This window comes from Grus americana, chromosome 2 (assembly GCF_028858705.1).
Source record: "Grus americana isolate bGruAme1 chromosome 2, bGruAme1.mat, whole genome shotgun sequence".
Taxonomy (NCBI): Eukaryota; Metazoa; Chordata; class Aves; order Gruiformes; family Gruidae; genus Grus; species Grus americana.
In genome coordinates, this window is record NC_072853.1 from 158,972,013 (window position 1) to 158,984,806 (window position 12,794).

The window sequence follows — 12,794 nt, forward strand, 5'->3', positions numbered from 1 at the left end:
GGGGCTGGAGGTACCTACCAGACCACCAATTTCCTAATTGGAGACACAGGTAGTATCCCAGCAGTGGTCTCAGGGTACTTTGCAGGATGCATCTCAGACCTCCATTCTCAGAGTTGGTTCTTCAATGACTTTTGATCCTGGCTGGCTTAAACCACTGTAGTACTTACAGAAAATCCAGAAACTTCTCCACAGTCCTTGTCTGGTGTCCTTCATTTGCCCATATTCTGAGTAAACTGCCCACATTTCTTTTCACATCTGAAAAGTTGCAAACACCAAGTCATCCTGTCGGATATTTCAGTAAGCTAAATTTCTGAGAAGAATTACGTTCTTAGAAAATATAACACTGGTTAACCTTGAGGAAGTAAAGCTCTTTCATCCTGTGGGACTACACAGTTCAGGAGTGTGTTAGGGTCACACATAGATGAGGTGGCCATTCATGGCTGTGTCCTTCACACCTCTGGCAACCCAGTGCAGAAGCCTGTTAGTAATTCTGGATTTATGCTTACAATGAATTAATAGCAGAGAAAAGCCTTCCCACGTATTTATTAAATTGAAGTGGTCTAAACATTGTTAGGTAATTTGTGGGTGCAGAAAGGCCATTAAAAAGGAAGGCTGAAAAAGGACAATAACAGGTAAACCAAAAAGCAGATACTGTTTTATGGAATAGATAGAAGGTGAGGGGATATTTATTCTAGCTGATTTCAACTAGAAGCAGTCCTGAGAAAAGCCAAAGGCTCTGCTTTGCAGCATCTCACCTATTTCATATCTCAATTATGTTAACAAGTTTCCATCTCTGTGTCAGAAGGAAATGACGGGTGATCAACTAGTCCCAAACCCTTCCGACCACGCAATTGCAATACATCATTGTGTCCCAATAGCTTAGTTTCTGCCACCAACATTTTTCTCCATTAAAATGACTCCGGCTTCAAGATGCTGTCAAACATGTTATATGGCATCAATAATCCCAGAACATTTTGTTCCTTTCTGTTGCAGTGTACAGTTCTTCCTGCATATTCATATTTTTAACAACGTCTTGAGGATGCTTGGCTGCAGAACAGTGCGCCAGGCTTTTGGAAAGTGTTTTGTTTTATTATTCAGAGTATGCGTTTGTTCTCTCTGCAGGAGCAGTTTGAGTTTGCTTTGACGGCGGTTGCAGAGGAGGTGAATGCAATACTCAAGGCACTTCCCCAGTGAGCGGCTCAGTCTCCCGAAGGTTCCCGCAGGATACGTCCCTCGTTTTCCTCATCCTCAGTCCCTGTGAATGTTCTTGGAAACCATGACCTGACTTAACTGTGTATCTTCTGTTGTAACCACATAGTGATAGGGTCCTTACAAACTCCTTTAGCTGGTAAAAGTTCAACAGTTAAAATGTGTAGTCTGTTTTTTGGGGTTTTAAACAGATTTTTAAGAGTACATTGAAGCCTCGGATTAAGTGACAGAACAATCCATCTAATTCCTTTCACATCCTCAAAGCCCTGAATGTCACACTTTGAAAGCACACATTCATGTTCTTAATAGCAAATATACAGTATTGTAGGTAATTAGTGCAGTCAATATAGTCTCAGAAAACAGTGTTCTGTTATATTTTGTAACTTCTCAAAGGCTGAATAAGAGTGGGGGGCCTGAAGAGGATGGGGATTGTTCCTATACAATGCCGAGCAAGAGCACGAAACAGCGCCGAGGGTGTGAGTAAACACAGGTCCAGGCTCTGGCAAAGAGAGCCTGCACCTTCTCGTGCTGGGCTTTGGCAGGCGGATGGTTTCTTAACTGTTGTTTACTTTTCAGCTTTGTGCCATGAATGGATGAAAATCTGAACTATAAGTAAATAGGCCTGCACAGTTGTTGCAACTGGGGAGAACAAGTTGGTCACATTAATGGGAACCCAGGGGATAACGAGCACAACTCTGACCGTGTACCTACCACTGACAGCGCGGAAAAGGAGAGCCTAGACTCAGCTCAGGTGATGGGGAAGGGCCCTGTCAGCAGTCAGGTAAATGTCCGGAGCTGTTATGGAAAGAGATTGTTGATTTTATGGGATTACTGAGGAAGAAAATGAGACTCTCCTCTTTATATTTTTGCATTTCCCTCTGTAAAACTGTGCTGTGCCATCCTTTTTAGCCAGGAAAATATATTTCTGTAAAAGCCTGGCTGAAGGAGAAATCTCCAATCCGCATTTTATGATTCTCATCGGGTTTGTCTGATCCAGACGTTCATTGCACCTTTCTGCAGAGGCTCTGCTCGCTCCTTGTTCTGAATGATAGCTGTTTCAACTAACCATTAAGGGATAAAGAAGCACATGGGTTGAATTTCAGAGATTCTTGTGTTCTCAAAACCCTAATGCCTACTGTTGCAAAGTAATGCTAAAATATGTCTGTAAATGGTTTGGTTATGCAATCTTGCTTACGTGAATTCACAGGTTTAGTTGTGGTACTGTTCTACAGGAATTGAAATTGCTGATAGAAGGTACTCTGATATGTTTGAATGAGGGGCCGGAGAGTAAAATTATCAAAGGTTCCTAAGTGATCTAGGCTCTTAATTTCATTTTCAAAAGTGAATAGTTGGATGCTTTTTCATATGTTCTCCTACATCTCCGTCATTTAAGAATTTTGGGGTGGTTTTTTTCCAAAATCTTAACAGTGTTGTGTGCTTGAAACCATATTAGGCTAATTGTATGACTTCAGCACTGGAAAATATATCTTTGAATTTAATTTGGGAAGGGGAAGCTTTTATAAACTTCTAATCAGTGAAATGTTAAAGATACAATATCGTAGAGTTTTGCTGGCACAGAGGTAACAGGCATCTATCAAAATCAACCATGTTGCAATTTTGTGTTGTAGGTGTGGCTATTGGTGATTTCTTCTTTTTAGCAATTAAAGAGTTATATAAAAAAAAAAAAGCAGAAGGCTTGTTACTTTTCGCCATACATTTTTGTATGCTTTACTTGGTATGTGCTGTTGCTTAATTTGTGCATCCCATTACTATGGCAGTACAGAGCAGTTACTGCAGATGCCATCATCCTCTTAAGTACACATACTGTACATTAAGCCACATGTTTATTTTATGGCCTAAGCATTTTAGAGCTTTCCTAGCAATAACTAAAAAAACTAATGGAGTATGAATGAGAAAATTGCCTTTTTCATTTGATAATTTAGGTTTAACAGGATTCTTTTATTACTTTAGCTAACACGAAATTGCAGATCAGGGCAGATGAGATCAGTTTGAGCAGTATCAGCAAGTGTTTGAAGTAGATTTACTGTGAGCCATGTACTGCAGCTTTCTGAAACTACAGGTAGTTATATCCAAACAAACTGTCCAAAGAATCAAAATTAGGGCATCCTAAGCCAAGCCCTCTGATTATCGGGTAGAATTATTTCCCCGTGCAAGATGCTGTGCCATTGCCTACTGGCTAATAGGTGTTTAGCACAGGTTTCTGCCCTGGGATTCATTAGCGTTCGCCTTCTGACCGTCGCTGTGCATACCACAAACATGGCTGACGAGCCTTTCGTTTGCACTTCAGGAATATTTTTTAATTGTTCTTTTGCAAATATTTGCATTTCATAATAGCGATTTCAGGGTGATCCCTATTCATTCGCAAGCAGCTGAGTGTAGGACTTAAATATTGGTCTTCATGCTTCAGAGTTTATTTAGCGTAGATTAGAGGGCATTAATCTTCCCCAAGGCTAATGGGGCAGGGATATATTGTTTTATTCATACTTGTAGACCAGTTTACACAACAGAAAGATGCAGTCTTACTCAGAGGGTTGGAGTATATCCCACTGAATGTCATTGACAATCCTGTTATTTCAGCCGTGTTTTGTACAGTTCTTCCACAAAGAGGTGCCAGCCTTATTCTGTTGACTGTAAACTGTCATGCAGAGTATTTCATCTGTGCAGGTAGCATATTATTTACACCTCTCAATAAATGCCCTACTTCTGGGGGTGATAATTTGCTTCAGGACCTATTAGTGAAATGCAGGTTTCAGTTGTACCAGGGCGATCCGGAGGGGTTTGACAATCCATTTCCCGGGAAGATGCCAAAGCCATGGATGAAGCCACAGAGATGAATGTCTCATGCAGGGCAGGAATTTCTTTACCCTTTTCACTGCAGTTGTGCAGTGAATCCTTGTGATTTGGCAAAGGATGTTGTTCAGGCCACCCCCGGCCACTTGCGCTGGACGTGGGACCTGCCCCGTGTTCACTGGCAGGTTGAGTTGAGCTTCTTCCTGGAAGCCAGGATCACCTGAGAGCCCAGAGTCAGATGAGACCCACAGCCCTTCCCTGTTCAATATTCTGCTTGGTCTTTAGTAAACGGATTGCGATTGAAGCTTGGGCTGGTGCCTGACATGTAGCCATAAACAGCATGTGCTTAATATTGACCATCCTCATGTTCCTGATAAAGACAAATTGAGTCTATAGGTGCTGTTTGTGTGGTTGAATCTTTAAATGACATTTAGCGGGGGAGCTGCAGGAGGGCGATTTAACCCCAGAGCTCACATCCTGAACGGTCTAAGCCTGTGGCAGAGGGACAAAACCCCATTTTCCCATGGGAACAGCACCAAGCATGGCTGCTGACCCCGAGCCTGGCACCAGTGACTGGGACCAGACTCCACGCTCATGTAGTCCCAGCGGGTGCAGCCATGAAGGATGGAGAGGTGGTTGTCACCAGTATTGATAGTTCATAGGAGTAACAGCACAGTCACCCTTCCCAGCACACGGGGTGGGATTCGGAGGGACGGAGGGACAGGACAGCGTTGTTCCCCAAAGCCTAGATCCTCAAGGTTCAGCCCTAGCCACAAGGGAAACAGTGCGGGGTTTGCTGTTGGCTTCACGTGTTTCAGGTGTGAGCTCTAACTATTGCTCTTGACCATCGTCTGTGGGACCTGGTGCATCCCAGGTAACATCCAGCAGAAGTCCTTGGCAACTGTGAGGCCAAGAAGGAATTTCAGCAGAAAATCCCATATCCAAATCTCAATCCAATAGCAAAACAAGCAAGATTATTTTTATAGACGCTACTAAACATTTAAAACATTTAAAATATTTTTTAAATCTACACCAATGACTAAACCTCGTTCCTGTCTCTAGCATGCATGCAGAACCAATCTCCATCCATCCCCAAGGGAATGACAGCTATAGTACCTGTAAGGAGTTCATGCTTTATTAGTCAAGTGGAACATTAATAAAACCCAGCCCACTTCATAATTTCCAGAATAGTCATTAATTAAAAAAACCCTGTTTATTGGAATAGAAAACAAGTATTTGATTAGCTTTGTTACAGAACAATAGCTCTCCTGATTTTTATTCTGCATATTTTATTCTTTGTTTAGAAAATTCTCTTAAGAAGCAGTTGAGATAATTCGCTTTTTAAAACTGTACAGTTTCTATGGTTTTGCTTTTTAAATGAGAGTACACTTTGTAGATTTGATTATTATATTTTTCGGTTAAGATTACATTGGGCATTACAAAAGCATTCCCCACCACAGTGAAAAGAAAGCTATCCTGTTGGTTTATTGTAAAAGAAAAAAAAATAATTAAAACAAAATTGCAGAGCTGTGGCATATTCAATCCAATTAGAGCATGACTCTTTACTACTCTTCATTTACCACATTAGAAATAAAACAAAGTTACACCAGCAAGATTTCATTTGAAGCTGTTCTTGCATGCTGTTTGTACTGTATTTGATGGCATAATATTGTTTTGTTTACAACCTTTTCTTTCTTGTCATTCTATTATATTCTTTATATGTATATAGTTTAAAAAAAAAAAAGATTATACAAAGTATTTTGTTCTACCTCTGTAAAAATCATATTTGTGAATAAAGTCACATTGTCTGTGGAGTACGGTACCGTGAATACAGCATTACCAGCTGGTGCTTGGCTTTTATTTGGGGGTGGGAGCGGAACCTCCCCCCGTTGCTGGAGAGCTGGATTCTGAATATCCGAGGTGGGCACGCGGGGCTGACAAAAGGGGCACCAGCGTCCTGCTGACGGCTTTGAGGTCCGTGTTTAATCTGCTCTGAGCATAAGAGGCTGCAGCCACCTCTGGCTTGGGTGTGCGGCCGGGAATGTCGCGGCTTCCAACGCCGCCATCGAGGCAGACTCCTGTGTTCAGACCAGAAAGCGAAGCAGGCAAAAAAAATGACTAAATTTCAGCGACCCTCCTTGTACAACCGGGACGTGAAAAAATTTGGCCTATAGCATGTGTCACGTAGTGTACAAGTTAACAAATGGAATAGATGATACCCTCTTGCAGGAAAATTAAAGGCGGGAAAATGTTTTTGGGGAGGAAATGGTGGTGGATCAGAGCATCACATAATGTGTCGTATGGGCTGCCCAAGGATTTATAGTTTTAAAATAGTAGCAGGATTCATAGAAGGATTTGAATGGGTAATGGAAAATACTCACTGTTATATTAAATAAGGTTAAGAGGAATAAAAGTGTAAGGTTCCCACATAAGCACAGCATAAAATAACCAGTCTTTTCCCTGGGTGATAGGAAGCAATTTTCCCATAAGCACTGTCCATTATATGAAGGTTTGTATCTGTCCATGAAATATCCATTGTTAGCTGTTATCAGAGGCAGTCTTTAGGATTAGACAGCCCTAGTGTGGCAATTTTCATGGTCCTGTATTGTGTGTTAAAATTTAACTTGTGTTTTGAAGAAGACTTAAAATAGTTTGCCGCTTACCTGGAAATAACTAGAAAAATGTAAATAGAAAGGTAGAAACCATCCTGGTCCAGCTCACTCCCTTCCTATCAGAAGAATCACATTTTACATTCTTTAACCTTGTTTATGTAGTTGCGTGTTTTAATATCTACGCCTTTCTCAGTGTAAGAAGGTGACTTTCATCTTGGAAGGAAAATATATGCACCATTATAGCTATTTTCCTGGTGGTGTAATTTAGGAGGTCTTTCATCTCCAAGATAGCTTTCTGAAGCCTCTGGTAACATCAGATGGAGGACAAAAAGAGGAATACATTTAACTGTATAACTACTGGAGCATTATGTATCTTCTGGGCAAACATGGAAGCCATCAGTTGTGCATACATTGATTCATGCGGCCAGCGCTTGCTTTTGCTTCGTGCTGCACAGATACACACGGCCTCGCTCTCTGCAGCGCTCCGGCTGCAGGCTAGTGTCTCAGCTGCTGCCAAGGGGCATTGCTTTTTGTTGCTGTTACTCTTGGGTTCGTATTTATGGCTCCAGCTCATTATCAGTACGGCAGACTGGGTATTGGCTTCTGGTAGGGCTCGGGAAAGAGCTGGGTTGGAGCATCGGCTAGCAGTATCGGGAGCGTGAATCCCAGCAGCAGCATGCAGGAGCTCCTGGTGCCAGCCTGGCCACAGCATCCTCGGCACACCTAAATACTCATGTTGCACAACCCATGGGGTGGTAACACACCTCCTCCGAGCCTGAGATGTTCACGTTTTTGGGGAAGCAGGAGGAAAGAGGACTCAGCAAACTGGGGCAGCGGAGGAAAGAGCTGCCCGTCTGCTGCCCCGCTTGGTGCCAGCGCGAAAGGAGAGACTTGCTTCTGCTCCCAGCTGAACTACTGCAGTCCCTCGCACAGTATAAAACCCAGGAACTTTTCAAGTTGGTCAAAGTTTCTCAGGGTTTTACTTTTAGAACTTGTTGTAAAACTTCAGGAGTGATGGGATTGGTATTTCTGTTTTGCATGCTGAGCAAATACAAAGAACTATACACCCACGGGGAGGGGTAACCAGTAGGCTGTGTTTATTCTTGGTTTAGTGATAGGGCCGGCACATTGTGTGCTTGAGACAACTGATTCCTTGGGGAAATTATTCTCACTGCAGTGGAGTTAAGCCAAAAATTAATTTCTTCCCTTGAGAATGCACCAGTTATCCCCCACACGCAGGTAAATCAGCAATACACAAAAAACCAAATGCTCTACATGGATGACCATTCTGGGAGATACAGACTTAAACTAAGTTTTGCGTTATATGACTGATGTATTTGCCCTGCACCAGATTTTTTTTCCTGCAGGAGCTTTGGCTACAGTTTTCAAAGACACAGGAATTTGTTACTCTATCTTTTCCAGCAGCGGTTAGAGGTGAGATTCATCTTAACCAACCTCTGAGTAGCTTTTGCATGGACTTCTACAGACGAGCTGCTCATCATGAGTTTCCTTTGCAGTCAATGAAGGAAAATAAGCATTTTTTAAGGTGTGATTTATCTGATCTAGTTTGGATGTCTACTGTACAGGTGACTCATCCTATTCACCCCACACCCTGAAACAGTTCCAAAGTTTAACTACGCATTAGGTAGAAAAGCATTTCCTTTTGATACTGTAAACCCATTCCTTCATAACTGCATTGGATCACTTGTGAGATAAAGGGAAGTAATTTCTGATTTTGTACACCATGAATTTATAGACCTCCTTATCCTATTCCTCCTCAGTTTTTCCTCTTCCACACTGAAGACTCATTTCTCCTCCTACAGAAGTTGTCCCGTGCCTTTGATCACCTTTGCTACCCCTCACCCTACCTTTTCCATTTCTGTTTCTGCTACGCCTGCTCTGAAGTACCTGGGGGCCAGGCTGTGGTTCACTGTCACCTAGTGATGTTTTCTTCTTTTTTTTTTTTCTTTGGAATTTCTAACACTCCATTGCCCGTCTCCACTGTTGAGCACTGAGCTGGCATTCGCAGACCAAATTTGCAGCAATACAAACCCTTCTCTTCAGGGCAATAGCTTGCCCAGAGGTCATCACTATGTCTTTATTGTTAGGGATTTATTTCATGTTGTGTGCTACTTTATGTTTATCATCAGTGATTTCGTCTGCCATCTTCACAGTCCTGCATTATCACAAGATGTCTCCATGACACTTCACAGTTACTTTTGTTTTTACAACCCTAGATAATACGTGTCATCCACGCTCTGCCACCACACTATCACCTCCTCCTTTTTCACATTGTTTGTATTGGGGAGTCACCACCACTGAAAAAACTCTCCCTTTCTTCACAGCCTGTTTCTTATCTTTTAACCACTCATTAATCCACAAACGAACTTCCCCCTAATCCCACGGCAGCTCAGTTTCTGTAAGAACCTTTCATGAGACAGCCTTTGCCAAATGCTTTTAGGAAAGCCAAATACATGATAGGAAGTAAGTCACCCACATCAACGTGCTCACTGATTCCTTCAAAGCCTCTTAGTAGGCTTTTGGGACATGACTTCCCCTTGCAAAAGCCATGTTGCTTCTCCCTCCCCTTTACACCATCAGCTATTTAGGATCTAGATGTGAGGGGGTGGATGCAGCTTATACAGTAAGACACTAAAACGGCTTTGGTATCCTTCTGGAGTCAGTGGAGAGCTACTGAATGGACTTTGAAATGGAGCTCTGCAGCTTAGCTAGTCCAACCCCCCACTCAACACAGCACTTAAAGCACATCGCTCAGGGTCGTTTCCAGATGAGTTTTGAGTATCTGCAGAGATGCAGATTCCTCTGAGTCCTCTTTGTGAAAAATACATTTTCAAAACCTAATTGAAATTTCCCTTGACGCAGATTGATTGCTAGTTAGCTTCCCAAAAGGAGACGCCTACACTTGGACAGCCAAATCCATCTCTAGGCTCCATCGACAAGGTTGTCATTTACTGTAGTGGACGCTCAGGCATGTAGCACACATGAAGGCATTTACATTTAAGTGTCTTAACCCATGAGCTGAATCCCACCCTCTGGGCAGGATTCAGTGCTTGTTTTAAGTGTTCGATGTCCCTGCAGATGCCGTGGAGATCCTGCCTAGCCTCCCGCGCTCATGCCAAATGGCTGAGAGTCTGAAGTCTTGTGTTTTGTTTGCCAGCCCTATGCCCGTGGCTAAATCTCCTGAGGTGCCTCAAGTGACGTTGGGTGCCTACATTCAGGGAACTGAATCCCACATCATGCGTCTACCAGTTGGATTCTGTAGCTTCTACTGAAATTCGAGGTATGGGAGGGAATTTCACAGGACAGTAGTTTCCCAGATATAACCCACCACTCCCAAACTGGCAGCAGCTTTTGAAAACCCTCATTATACCTGTTTGTACATCCATCAATACTGGATTCAAGGTGGGCAGACAGCGTTGCTTGAGCGTGCACACCCAAGCCCAGGCACGAGATGCAGCGATGACTGCAGCAGGGCACAACTGGAGAGTGGCCTTTATGCTGGGTAGCACTTAGGGGCTTTGTGGACCTCACAGCCAGTGACAGCATTGTGTGGGAGCATAGGCACGGTTACTTTCCAGCACAAGAGGGGAAAAGTGGCCAAAACCATGGTATTTAGACTCTTGAGTTAATGTAAAAAAAACCCCTAGTGAACAGCAGTGTTCTAGTAGCACTTGTTTCTAAATGTGGCATCCATTTCCTTCATGCAGGAAATCTGCTCCATTTTCCAGTAGATTTCATTTCTGTTGTTCAAGTTAGAAATGTTTGTTCCTGCGTATGGATATTACGATAGAGAGTGAGCATGAGCAAGACCAGTTCTTGCGGTGTCACTGATGCTACACCTAATCTGTTGGGCAGAAGCCAAAGTGGACCCAGAGCTTTGCAATCTGAGGCTGAAAGGAAACCAGTGCTCTAATGAGTGGCTGAAGGGGAAAAACAAACCACCACTTTTTCCAGAATTACCTTTTGATTATTTATAGATTTGTTTCCATGAGCAGGAACACATATCTCTTTTTGAAAAGGGAGATTAATTTAACATCTGGTGTGTCTAGCCATGCATGGTTGAAGGAGCTGGGTAAGTGACATGACTCAACGAGATGTTCCTTACAGAACAGAAGGTCTTTAGCATTGATTTTTTTATCTGTTCTACTGTTCATTCTAAGTAGAGCCCACTTTTTTTTTTTTTTTTTAAAAAAGATATTATAGAAGTGTGCAGGTTTTGACTGGGATAGAGTTTATTTTCTTCATAGTAGCTAGCATGGGGCTGTGCTTTGAATTTGTGCTGCAACCAGTGTTGATGACCCAGGGATGTTTTTGTTACTGCTGAGCAGCGCTCACACAGAGCCAAGGCCTTCTCTGCTTCTCACCCCACCCCACCAGCCAGTAGCTGGGGGTGCACAAGGAGTTGGGAGGGGACATAGCCGGGACAGCTGACCCCAGCTGACTAAAGGGATATCCCATACCATATGATGTCATGCTCAGCAGTAAAACTATAGGTGAGGTTGGGGGACAACAATGCTGCTTGGGGACTGGCTGGGCATCGGTTGATTGGTGGTAAGCAATTGTTTTCATTTGCATCCCTTGTCTTTCTTGGGTTTTATTTCTCTCTCTTTGATATTTTCCTTTTCCTTACATTTTTTTCCCAATTATTAAACTGTTTTTATCACAACCCATGAGTTTTCTCATTTTTACGCTTCTAATTCTCCCCCCATCCCACCGGGGGAAGAGTGAGGAAGTGGCTGCATGGGGCTTAGTTGCCAGCTGGGGTTAAACCACAACAAGAGGCTGAAGTGACAATCTGGGATCTATGGGATTCATTTGAAATGAATTACATTTCCGCCCATCCCATATACTTCGATTGCAAAGAGCCACCAGACAGGCAACCAAGCCAAACTGTGTTCCTAAGCAGTTAGGTAGGACTTGGCCTTCCTTGCAGTCTTAGCACTGAGCCTTTTGGAGAAACCCTTAGGTTATGTCTGTTATGTTAAATTACCTTCTTTATTTTCTCTGAAGTTGAGGGAGTAAAGACACTCTAACTAAACATGATGAGATAATGACTTGGGAAAGAAAACATTTTTGATGCACTGCTGGCTTGCACACTTTCAGGTGTTTTGTTCTGAAAGATTTCATTATAGCTGTGTTTGCTGAACACTCTATACCATGTCCTGCTTGGAATCTCAGTTGTGCCAAACTCCTGCCCTGCTCGACTTCCACCTCTCTTAATCCCCACGGCCAAGATGCCAAATGGAGATGGACATGGTTTGTAGGCTGGTGCCCCTCTGACATGAGAGTGTAAGGCATAAGAATAGAAATGTCGAAGGTAAAAATGCTGTTAACATGCTTCCTGCATGAAAATGTGAGTCCTTGCTCTACAGAAGAGAGGTTACAGCAATAACCCCATATCATGACATTCGCCAAGAAGCGGGATTGATGGACACCTTTGTAGTGATCTGCCAGTGTTGGCATCTCACAGCCTGGGCATTTTCCAGTCTCTAATGATCTTGTTCTTCTCAGTAAGAAAACAAAAGGTGTTCTTCATTGGTGCTGTAGGTATTTATCCTGGGAGACCTCCACAGCTCTTCCTTTTCTGTATTCACCCAAACCTGCTTTTCTGTAAGTTGCACAAAACCACATAAATATCCACAAAGCTCCTTTTTAGCAGAATGTTGGCTTCTAAAAGCTTTCACAATTTTCCTTGGTGAATCCCAGTCCTGTAAAAGCAGGACTTATGTAAATGACAAGCACAAACAGCCCTGCCATACATAACCAGTGCTATTCCCCCCATCCTAAAGCAGACTCCTGCTGCTATATATGCAAGTCTGGCTGGGTCTGACCAGCATGAGTCACTGAGACCATCACATTTTAAAGGTTTGTTCTGAATAGATGGCTGATCCTGCATGTGTTACACTATTTCTAATGTATGTCAATTAATTCACAATTTAATGCTGGCTGAAAATGCCATTATAGCTTTTACTTTTGGCATCTGTGAAAGCTCATTTAATATTATTAAGTTTTTTAAGTCAGGGAAAAGTAATTTAATTAGTTGTCTGAGTTTCCCTTTAATGTACAGTGAGATATGGAGTGTTGAGCAAGAGGGAAAGGAAGCACCAGGATCTTGATAAATTCCTCCTGCCCATACCCAGG

At 42.8% G+C, this 12,794-nt stretch overlaps 1 protein-coding gene across 2 annotated transcripts in view; it reads left to right on the forward strand.

Annotated features, from left to right (window-relative positions):
• The window catches only part of PTPRN2 (protein tyrosine phosphatase receptor type N2), a 665,329-nt gene extending 662,433 nt beyond the window's left edge, over positions 1-2,896 (forward strand). For both annotated transcript variants that reach the window (XM_054817056.1, XM_054817058.1), the window contains one exon: positions 1,123-2,896. In XM_054817056.1, the coding sequence (XP_054673031.1) occupies positions 1,123-1,194 (72 nt within the window). In that variant the 3' untranslated portion in view covers positions 1,195-2,896. The remainder of the gene's footprint in view (positions 1-1,122) is intronic.
• Positions 2,897-12,794: the final 9,898 nt, after the last annotated feature.